The 12,269-nt window shown below is 34.2% G+C and overlaps 1 protein-coding gene across 1 annotated transcript in view; it reads left to right on the forward strand.

Moving 5' to 3' along the window:
- Nucleotides 1-12,269, forward strand: part of SRFBP1 (serum response factor binding protein 1) — a 66,877-nt gene that overhangs the window by 37,907 nt on the left and 16,701 nt on the right. Inside the window, exon 4 of the mRNA XM_030317094.1 lies at nucleotides 10,643-10,714. Coding sequence (XP_030172954.1) covers nucleotides 10,643-10,714 — 72 coding nt within the window. The remainder of the gene's footprint in view (nucleotides 1-10,642; nucleotides 10,715-12,269) is intronic.

The following is a 12,269-nucleotide window of genomic DNA, read 5'->3' on the forward strand; positions in this document are numbered from 1 at the left end:
GCTGTTATGCTCAGTTACAGATTATTACTGTTCAAGGATATCAATTAAGATCAACAAAAGGAAAAGGCACATGAGGGGAAAGTCCAGAAGACACCAGGCATAAGCTTGCAGCCTGCATCCTCTCCCAGTGTAGTCACATGGTCACACTCCCAGCAATGTTGTGTGACAACACTTGCAAAGAGTTGCCAACCAGGAAACCTCACTTGAGTCATGGTGCCCACATTGTTGGGAGCCAGTCACGTAGGCATGAATTAATCTGCATGACTGTCCTCCTCAACTGCTAAGACTTAAGCCTCCCAGAGCAAAGACATAGCCACCATCAATCACATTGTTAGCATAAACTATCTGATCACATTGGTTCTATGTGTACATATCCAAGCGTTCTGAACTCATCCCAAAGAGCTAGTCAGTGGCCAGTCCTGAGGATAAACCTTTCTCAGTTACATGAAGTTTGAGCATCCCAGGTCTGCTGAGTTAGCCCTTTCCCGCATGGGGGTAGAATTATTCATTAGCTTAAGTCTCTTATATTTCCAGTGTTTTAATGAATGGATTGCTAACTACTCTCATATAAATTGTATAGAATTTAATGCTTTATTTAATGTTTAAAATGGTTTGGATAATTCTATTTGAAATCTTAAATAAAAGAAATTATACTGATGCTAGAAAATAAAGCTGGATTGAATGTCTAACAGTAAAAGAAGGTGTGTCTTGCACAAGTCAACACAGAGCCCTGCTCCCCTGACGAGTGAACTCCCAAGTGGATAAACTCCAAGATTTTCAAACTTCAGTAATTTTAAGGAAACCTAAGGAAAAGAAACTACTTAAGCCCAGTTTCAGAAGCTAAGTTTAGTTAGTATTTGATTAGTAAATTACTGATCATTTTTGTTTCTCTTGTGTTGGTGATAAATTTAAAGACCTTTTTTTTTAAAATGAAAACCTTTATAGGATTTCTGTACTGTTGAGTAAAATTGCTCAAGTTTTGCTTGTCTAATTTAGTATGAGTCTTTCTTGCACTCATTTTAAAGTTGTTTAGTGCAGTATTCCGTATTTAGCACCTGCAATATAACTCTGGTATCTTCATTTTCCCATTATTTATCCCTGATCCATGGTTTTCTAGTTGAGAATGGTTTCATTTGTGGTTTTTGTCTTTCCTTTTGTCTTTTGTAACGTTTTTCCTTTTTTTTTTTTGTCAGTTAATGTGTTAAGCCATACTTATTTGACTCAGAAATGTTCAAAACGTTTTCCTAAATTGAAATATATCTAGGTATTTTTTCCCTAAGTCTGTAGCATATGACTTTGATACAAAATCAAATTTCCATATGGAGTAATGGATTTTGTTCTTTTGAAATTGTAGAATATTTGAGATGATTATATTCAATCTACAATAGAGAAAGACCTTTTTAAGTTTTTTTCTCATCGTTTTTAATGTTTTTATTTATTTTTGAGAAGAGAGAGACAGAGCATGAGCGAGGAAGGGGAGAGAGAAAGAGGGAGACACAGAATCTGAAACAGGCTTCAGGCTCTGAGCTGTCAGCACAGAGCCCGATACGGAGCTCAAACTCACAAGCCGTGAGATCATGACCTGAGCTGAAGTTGGACGCTTAACCAACTGAGCTACCCAGGTGCCCAGACCTTTTTAAAATTTAAGAGAAATACTTTTCTCTGCAAAAAGGTTTTGGAATTTATTTTGTATGAAAGAAAGCTAAGTGTTCCTTTCTGGTTAGTCATTTTATGTAGAATTAACCCCATACACTAGAAATGTCGTAGTGCAAAATTATCTTATAAGCCCTGAACTGGTGTGTTTTCTTTCAATTTCTAATGAATATTTTTTTCACCATGTTCATGTGTGGTGCATGCAGGGACCAGATAACCTTTCAACACCAAGTACATATAAAATGTCCTTGGAATACATTACTTAGCTGCTATGAAAAATATCTGTTGCTGGGTGTAAAAATGGATCTTAGTTTTACAGTTGGTATGAAATCTTTTCTCAGAAAGAATATAAATCTTTTAGCTGGCTTATTAGCTAAGGTAGTTTCCCACCCATTCATAATATGATATGTAGGTTTCAATGAGTCCCTAAGTCATATTTTACCTTCTCCCATTCTCCCAGTTATTTGTTCTTACCTTTGCTTCATAAAGAAAACGCCCAAACGTGCAACTGAAACTTTATTCGCAAATCCTGAATTGGCCATTTCTATTGATAAGAGATTTTACTGACCTCCTTTAGATTTTCTTTTTTCTCACTAACAAATAGGCATTTTAAATTTCTTTACTCTGGTCCAGTCCTTTCAACAAATGTCTTATACTGGAATCTAGGGGCAAAGATGTGTAAGACACCTTTCTTAACCTGGAAGAACCTTACGCTCTGTGTTTTTCATTCCTTTTTTATATCAGGAAATGGAAGGCAGAGGTTAATATAAGCGTAACTTATTCGGTGACTGATTTGTATAATGCCTAAAACCATTTCGTTTGGACTAGATAGCTTACTACCTGGCCATGTTAAAGTTTGCTTCCTTCTTATGTTCTTGAAGCAGAACTGTTCCCAACAAGCTGGTTAGAATGTACTTTCACTTCTGAATAGTTAGCCAAAAAGCTGGAATTGTCGCATCTCTTTATTGTTCAAGCCTCTAAATATCATTTGTACTTTCAGAGCTCTCTACTTTTTTAACTAAATTAAGGCTTTTTGGAGTGTTATCCCCAAACCTTGCAATTTCACTTGTTTTTCAAACTCTTGTGCGGAGCCATTCATTGATAACAAAGAGAGTAGATGTATTGTCAGGTAAGACACACCACAGCTGAAAATCCTAAAAATTACCCATCATCCAAAGCATTCTTTGAAAATTGTCCATTACTTCAAATTTTAAATAAATAAATAAATAAATAAATAAATAAATAAATTCCCTATCTTCGCAATTAAAATCATTAATCTAGTGGACCTTAGTGGAATTTGCTATAGCAACTGGCTTTCATAATCCATTTGAAATGTAATTCATTCTTAAAATATGACTAAAATCATATGGCCAAATTATAACCTATTTAGTTTTTCATACAATCCAAGAAAAATGAAAATGTTGTTTAAGACTTCTCACTTTAAAAATGTATTAGAGGGGACTCTTGAATGGCTCAGTCATTTGGGCATCAGACTCTTGATTTCTGCTCAGGTCATGATCTCAGGATTCCTTGGTTCAAGCCCTGTATTGGGCTCTGCACTCCCAGCATGGTGCCTGCTTAGAATTCTTTGTCTCCCTCTCTCTGCCCCTCCCCTGCTTGCACTGTCTTTCCTTCTCTCTGTCTCAAAGTAAATGAACAGTTTTAATAAATAAATAAATAAATAAATAAATATTAGATATTCTGAGTCAGAATGTACATAAATCTAGAATTTAGAGCAATGAGAGACAGTTTGTGAGTTTTGAAAGTTTAACATGAACTTCCCAAGTAAACTCCACAACACACTCTGAGAAGGATGCAAAAAGGTTATGGGTTAAATTTCCTCTTACCATGCTGAAGGGAATACTAACATTTGAGGTGCTATCTATCCATTTGTGATAATACATCAAGAAGAGTCTTATTTAAAAGGCAGTGCCTGATTTCTTGTGAATAAATATATGGGAAGGGGGGATAACTTCATAATATAATATTTAATGGTGTTTTTGCATGGTCTAGAAAGACATTGGATTTATTAGTTTCTCCGTGCCTACTTACGATAGCACTAAACCGAAATTTTAGTTTGGGTACAGCATCCCTACCCATATAGGTTTGGTATTTAAACATGATTTAAAAGTTTTGTATGGGCTATAACTTGGGAGGTAGCATTCCCTATGTTGTCATGTGGTTACATTTAAAACTAAGGCAATAACCAACTTGGCTCCAAGAGTGAGTATTGTCATATGGAAAGGTTAAGCCATCCATATTGCATCTTAATTTACTTTGGTAATTTCATAACTTGGTATTAAGATACGTAATTATTTATGGTACATTGTGCTTGTCCAAATAATGTAGTGTAATGAATTACTTTGTAATATGAAGATTGGTAGGAGATAGAAAGTCTGTTAGTTTCCTAGTGCTGCTGTACAAATTATCACAGATTTGATGGCTTAAAACAAGAAGGATATTTTATCCTAGAGTTCTACAAGTCAGAAGTCTTAAAACAAGGATGTCAGCAGGGTTGTATGCCTTCTGGAGACCCTAAAGAATCATTTTGCTGCCGTCTTCAGCTTTTACAAGCCACTTGCCTTCCTGCCCTCATGGCCCCTTCCTCCATCTTCAAGGCATGTTTGGGAAGCCATTCAACCTAGTACTGAATGTGTAAATAATAGGTGCTTATGTTGTAAAACTAGGGGTTTATTATAACCCTAATTTGTGTTTGCGGGTTGTACTATCAAAGATACAAATGTAAACAGTTGTCCTTCTTCATTCTGAGAATATGCTCCGTACTTAATAGCCAATTTTCAAAGGTGTTATATTCCTAAAAATCTCCCTTAGTTTTGATTGCAGCATTTGTTAAGTTTATTGTCCACTATGTGTCTGGGGCCTTTGGTATTTTGCAAAACAATGGATAAGATAAAAAGCAGGTACTCTGGTTCTTGCTGTTTGAGTAATAAACTGTCCTTTGTTTCTGGCCCAGGAGTTTTGTGTCTACTGCTGTCATCCATCAGACTATGCCAGGCTAACCTGTTAACTTTCAAGGAGGGTAAATTCTCAGACCCTTCACAGATCTTGATAATGGCTGTTGTTTATAATTAGCCCAAAAAATGCCCAGTCTTTTTAGTGGCAACATTTCTTTAAATATATTCAACATTGTTAAATTCAGATCAACTTCAGTCTGTACTTCTAAGTGTATTGTGTTTATTTTGAACCTTCGTAACATTTTCCCTGTAGTAGTACTGAAAGACCACAGAAGTTGCCAAAATTACCTACTGGGATTGCTCAGCACCTCACATTTATTAAAAAACACACTTTTTTTGTGTGTTGAAAAGTACATTAAACACAGCTTATAGAAATCATTACTGCTTCATTTAAAACTAGAAGGTTCTTACACAGTAGAAGGTTCTGATGATGTTCAAATGGTCATATGACATTGGAAACCATGAAATACGGTTTACTTTTGTGTTAGTTTTCACATGAATGCTTTTAAATATGGTGAAGATCTTTTGGATTACATCATAGAAGCAATAAAATAAGTAGTGATCTAGTAGAAGCACTAATTAATTGGTCTTACCACAAACTATAGGACCTTGGACAAATCACATGATTTAATTGGGTCTTCTTTTCCATTTGATAAAGAATTGAACAAAGATAATTTGGGTTCCTTTTAGTTTAGCATTTGTTCATTTATTTTCATACCTTATTTTTATTTATATAGTTGTTTTAACAATAAAAACCACTTTAGGAGAGCCACTTTTAGGCTCAGTTGGTTAAGCGTCTGACTTCGGCTCAGGTCACAGTCTCACGGTTCATCATTTCAAGGCTTGCTTCGAGTGAACTCGAGCCCCACTTCAGGTTCTGCGCTGACAGACTGGAACCTGCATAGGATTCTCTGTCTCTCTCCCTCTCTCTCTTTGCCCCTTGCTTATTGCTCTTTCACTCATGCCCTCTCTCAAAACTAAATACATTTTTAAAAGATTCAGGAATCCTCATTTTATTAAAAAAAAAAAAAAGAATAAAAACTACTTCCCATAAATTCCAAAATATAGTGTTTCCTTATTAATTTTCAGAAACCCTGAAATTTCTGTTTATATTTTCCCTTTCTCAAGAGTTGTTTGAGGATTTTGTTGTTTTTTAAAAAATTCCTGGTAGGAGAGCTTTTTTGTTTATAGGTTGATTTTCTTTAATTCCTACTTTTTCATTGTGATCACGGAGTATTGTTCATATTTTGCGTGATAATACTTACTTTACTTTGACTTAATATTTGATCAATCGTTTAATGTTCCATGTATGCTTGAGAAGGTATAATTTGTATTATAAGAGCATAATGTTCGTAACAAATCCATAAGACAGATAGATATACCTTATTAGGTTAAGACTTTCTAATGCCTTTTTCCTCTTATTTTGAGATCTGTTGAATGGAGAGTTGTGTGAAAGTCTTCTGTTAGTAACGTATTTCTATTTCTCCATATCCTGTAGTTTTCTGTTTGTCTTGTTTCATTTTTTCTTTTTTTTTTAATTTTTTTTTAACGCTTATTTATTTTTGAGACAGAGAGAGACAGAGCATGAACGGATGAGGGTCAGAGAGAGAGGGAGACACAGAATCGGAAACAGGCTCCAGGCTCTGAGCTGTCAGCACAGAGCCCAACGCGGGGCTCGAACTCATGGACCGCGAGATCATGACCTGAGCCAAAGTTAGGCACTTAACCGACTGAGCCACCCCGGCGCCCCAACATTTTTTGTCCTTATCTAAATTATTTTTTATCTGATACATGATCTCAACTCTTGTTTTCTAATTGTTTCTATTTGCCTCATGTATCTTTGCAAATTCCTTTATTTTTAGCGTTTTTGAATAACATTTTTGTGTGTCTCATATAAATGGCATAGACTTAGGTTTTGCTTTTTGATCTAGTCTGGACATCTTTTCCTTCTAGTAGGTACATTAAACTAATCCACATTAAAATATACTCCTTGTGTTCTCAACTCTGTCATATAATATTGTACATTCTAATTATTGGGTATTCTATGTTGTATTTGTCTAGATGTCTCTTTTTGCAATGTTTAAGAAGTTTGTGGTATTTAGAAAGATACATATTTTTGTTCCATGGTTTATTTATCTTTGTATTTACATATTTTATATAATGCCCTTACTTTCCCATTTTCTTATGTAATATTTTACTTTCCAGTCCATTTTAAACCCTGTCCTTTGACTCCTGCATATTACCTAAACAGTAGTCAATGAGTGATCTTATTCAACTCTCCCTTTCTCTCCTATTTTTTCAACTGCATTTTCATTTTACTTAGATTATGTCAAGTTTACCTTCAATTCTTTATCCTGTGCCCCCATATTTGTTTTCATTATAGCTCGGCAAATAGATACTCATCATCAGTCCTTTTACCAAAGTTATCTCTTGTTGGCCAAAGCTTTTCCTCTTGAAGATTCCTCTGGAGAGGCAGATGTGTGCAACATTCTCTGAATTTTTGCAGGTTCAAAACTTTTTCCTGTAGACTTGATACTTGTAGAGCAGCTTGACTAGGTATAAAATCCTTGGCTTGAAACTGCTTACCTTGAAAATGCTTCTCTGAACTCGCTTTGAATATTATTCTTGATAACAACCTTTATTTTCTTACTCTTAAACTAAATTGTTATTTTTGCCTCCAGTCTCTGAAGATTTTTTCTTTGTTTTTAATGTCTAATGGCTTTACAAAGATAGGTTGCATTATTGATCATTGCAACTCATTTTAGCTTTTCTGTTTTTTAAGTTTTCTATTGTTTGTTTTCCCAAACAATATTTCTAGAAAACAAAGTTTTCTATTGTTTGTTTTCCCAAACAAAATGTTTTCTGTTTTTAAGTTTCCCATTGTTTGTTTTCTATTGTTTGGTGTTTTTTTTAGAATCACAATTTTAAGTATTGGTTTCTTTCATTGTTTTGTTTTTCATCTTCAGAGATATCAATTATAGATATGTGGGATCCTCCTTTGCTATTTTCTTTATCTCATTTTCATTTTCTTGGTAGTTTTCTTGACTTTCTTCAAAAATTATTTTTCTTTTTTTAATGTTTATTTATTTTTGAGACAGAGCATGAGAAGGAGCGGGGCACAGAGAGAGGGGGCAGAGGCTCCGAAGGGAGCTGTGCACAGACAGCAGAAAGCCCGATGAAGGCCTTGAACTTACGAACTGTGAGATCACGACTTGAGTTGAAGTCGGGCACTCAACCAACTGAGCCTCCCAGGTTTTTGTTTTTGTTTTTGTTTTTAAGTTTATTTATTTATTTTGACAGAGAGAGAGAGCATGCAAGCAGGGAAAGCACAGAGGGAAGGGGGAAGCTGGCACTATGCTATCAGCTCACAGCCAGCATCAGGCCCGAACTCATTGAAACTGTGAGATTATGACCTGAGCTGAAATCAAGAGTTGGATGACGCTCAACCAGCTGCACCACCTAACTGCCCCAGTTGATTTTCTTCAAGATGCTTTATTGAATTTTTCTTTGAATCTGTTCTCCATCTCTGAGATGTTTTATTTTTCTTTTCTTTCATTTTATTTCCTAAACTTTATCAGCTGTTCATGTATTTCTTTGTTCTACCTGTTTCTGTTCTTAGTGTCTTAATTTCTAATTTTGCATATTTTTTGTATAAATCCAAATGCTTGTTTGAGACTACCTAATACAGTTTGGAGGGTGTTTACAGTTTTTGTTTGTTTCATAATTTTAGGAGAGAATCTATGAAATAAAGTGTTTTTATTTACATTTTCTGTTTTCTTCTTTCCTTAATTTTATATGAATTTAATTTTTTTTGAAATCCTAGCCATCTGGATCCACCATATATCATTTTTTTTAATGAATGTTGATAAGGAGGAATTAGTTTACCTGTCTTTTCTTTTGTCTCCAAAGGGCCCTTAATTTCTCTCTTTCTTCCTTTACCTTCATCATTATATCTGAAAGGAGGAACAAAGCCCCTATTTATCTGATTCTATGCCTGCTTCTTGAGGCCTCTGCCTTCAGAACCACTTGATTTCAAGTCCTCCCTTGTAGCCATTGCTATGAATTACCAAGTCTCAGTCTTGTATCCATTTTGACTCTCTGTAGTAGTTTTTGTTTTCTAGTGGTGCTTTTTGTCTGTCATTCATGTATGTCCTTCACTCACGTTTTTTTTCTCCCAGAGTCTTCTTAATCTTGTATTCCCTGGCTTTTTGTGTGCTCAAGATTGTGATGCAGTGAGTGCTCTGTTGAATTTGGTGTTAAGTTTCTCAACTTGATGTTTTGAAGTTTCCGTTATCCTGTATCTCCTAATAATGAAGAAGGCATGGTTCTTGTAGTCCTTGTTGAATTTATTCTTTAGGAGGGAGTATGTGGGTGGTTTGAGATTTAGGCAACATCATTCCCTTCTGGAAGCATTATGTTCATATTTGCAATAAAATTTAACTGATTCACTCTTTAGAATGACTTTTTCACTTACAGAGTAGAAAAAAGTACTTATAGCCAGCCATTGACAAAAGCAGGGCAAGTCTTAAGATTTGGATTTTTTTTTTTTTTTTTTTAGCTGTACTGTAAATAATTTTACTGACTTTAAACTACCTCGGGGAAGCTAATCTTTCATATTAATTCATCAGTTCCTAAAGACGTATTATGTATACATACACACACACACACACACACACACACACACACACACTTAAAAGAGTCTTTTCTTTTTATGCTGTTTATATAGATTTTTCAAATATTTATATTAGTGTGCAGTCATATTAGTGTATATACAATAAGAATGAATATTCTCAGAAACCGTGCTTTCTGATCTTTATGACATTGGATCATAATTATCAATATTTAATTTTTTTTCCATTCTCCTCTTCCCAAAAACATAGTTTTACACAGCTCTTTAATATAGAATATGTGGACATTTTTCAGGAGATACACAAGTCAGTACATACAAGGATATCATTCTGCTCCTATTTATTAAAAGATAAAAATCAGAAAATATGTCCAATAATAAAAATTTGGTTAAACAAATAAGGACAGTGATGTAAGAGAATGGGAAAAAAAAAAGGATAAACATTGGCCCTGTCATTAGATGATAAAGCTAGCTCACAAAATGCTATGGTTCTATTTTTATTTAAAATATAATTTAAATCATTTTCGTGTAATAGTACCTACACAATTTTTACCATATCACACACGTCTACCTCACTGTCAGTCAATGTTGTTTTAAAACCAACTAGCTAATTTTTTATTTAGCTGTCTTCTCAACAATATTATGAAAAAAAATATGCAAATGTTCACTGTATTTTTTCCTGCACAATAGAATAACTTGATAGCTGTTAAGAGAAACTTCATTTTTGTATGGTCTAAAGTCACCCTTTGTTACTTAGTGAAATGTATATCAAACTTAAATTCTCTTAAAGAAGCATGTACAAGAGTGTGTAATAGAATTGTAACCATGTAAATAAACAGTGCTAGTAATTTTACTTATTTTTTCTCTGCTTTTCTGTTTTTCAATTTTCTAAAATAAACTCTTTGCATAATATAAAAGTATTGTGTAGGTTAGATTTTTTAATAAATAATTAAAATTAAGTATTTCTCTATAAAGATTTACATTTTGATATAAAATGATATAATTGCCAATGTCCTGAAATGTCATTGAAATAAGTAATTTCTTTGAATCTTGAAATCTTAAATTAACATTTTGAATTATTTTAATCTTATTTCAGTTAAAGAGTTTTTATTATGGTAGAGATTTCTTGGCACATTGAATTTTCTGGCTTCCTTGGAATCTGAGTGTAATTATCTTAGGAGGATTAGCTCTTAAATTCCTTTTTCTGTGGTTTTTCAGAGTATGATAATTTATTACTATGATAAGAGTTATTCTCGTCTAAAAACTAAGAACTTATTTAATATCAAATTTCTTAAAAGCAAAACATGGGAAGAAATGTACCTCATAATAATCAGTAATGAATGATGCTTTAAAATTAGACTCATAACTAAAATTATTTTTTTTATAGGAATTGAAACCTGATATAGTAACTAAATCTGCTCTCGGTGATGATATCAACTTCGAAAAACTCTGCAAAAAGGTATATCTATAATTGGTTGACTTTCTTTTTCTTGTCACCCTTTTCCTTGAAAACTTACCAACCAGCCAGTTACTATTAATGTATGATGATTTTTCCCCACTTGAGCTCCAATATTGCCACTAAAAAAATATTTTATGGTAATTTATGAATACTGCTTTGCTTGTAACATCACACCTTCAAAGTCCTTAAAGGTATGTTGAACTTAAAATGTGGTATTTATGTGAGACAACAATTAGTCTCTTATTCTTACTAATGAGTACAAAGAGTATTTTTATTTTTTTCCAAGTAATTTTTGTTACTAATTTATTTAATCAACATATTTACTGCTCTTTGAAAGATTATTTTTAGCCCTGTTTTTACAAATGAGGAAACGGAAGATCAGAAAGCATGGAGTGAGCTGAGTCAAGGAGACTACTGTTACCTGGCACAGTTAGGACTGCAAACCAGTTCTGCTCCGTACTATTCCCCCCCCCTTTCTCTTTCCCTTCCTGTTTCCCCTTTTTCATTTCCACTCACTCTGTAGTGTCTACATATAAGAGTTCCAACCTGAAAACAGATTTTGGATTAATTGATGTTTTTGTGTTTTTCTATTTTCACTTTCATTGGCATTTGTTCTAACCCGTATTGCTTCTTGTTTCGTGCATTTGTGTTCATTTTGCTCTTTTTCTAGTTTCTTAATGTGGAAACTTCAGGCCCTGATTTTAGACCTTTCCTCTTCTGTAACAGAAGCACGTAGTGCTATAAAGTTACCTCTAAGCACTCTTTTACCTGCACCCTTAAATTTGGTATGTTGTATTCTCGTCTTCTTTGAGTTCAAAGAACTCAATTTTTCAAAGACCTTAATTTTCCTTTGAAACTTCATCTTTGACCTGTGGTTTAATTCTAAGTGTATTGTTTAGTTTCTGAGCAATTAGGGGATCTTCTAGGTATCTTTTCATTACTGTTCCCTTTATGATCCATGAGCACATTTTCTCTGATTTTTATTTGTGTTATGGTTCAGAACATGGCTTATCTTGGTGAATATTTCCTGTGCACTCGAAAACGATATGTTTTCTCTTGGGATCAGTGTCCTAAAAATGTCAGGTAGGTCACATGAGTTGTTGGTGTTGTTCAGGTGATTTCTTTCTTTACTGATTTTCTGCCTACTTGTTTTATTGAGTACCAAGAGACACGTGTTGGAATCTCCAACTATGAATGTCAGTTTGCCCACTGATTTCTCTACAATTGGTATGAGACATATCAAATTTTAAAGCATTTTTTAAAAAGCTGTTTGTTTATTTTGAGAGGGAGAGAGTGCACACACAGATGGGGTAGGGACAGAGAGAGAGAGACAGAGAGAGAGGGAGAGGGAATCCCAAGCAGGCTCCATGCTCAGCACAGAGCACTACACAGGGCTTGATCCCATGACCATGAGATCATGACCTAAGCCAAAATCAAGACCTGGACTGAGCCACCCAGGCATCCCTGAATTTTAAAGCATTTTAAGATGGTAAGAACATAAAAGAGTTTTGTTTGTTTGAAGGGAGGGAGAGTTTGTTGTTGTTGTCATTGTCCA

The sequence above is a fragment of the Lynx canadensis genome, chromosome A1 (assembly GCF_007474595.2).
Source record: "Lynx canadensis isolate LIC74 chromosome A1, mLynCan4.pri.v2, whole genome shotgun sequence".
In the NCBI taxonomy this organism is placed as follows: Eukaryota; Metazoa; Chordata; class Mammalia; order Carnivora; family Felidae; genus Lynx; species Lynx canadensis.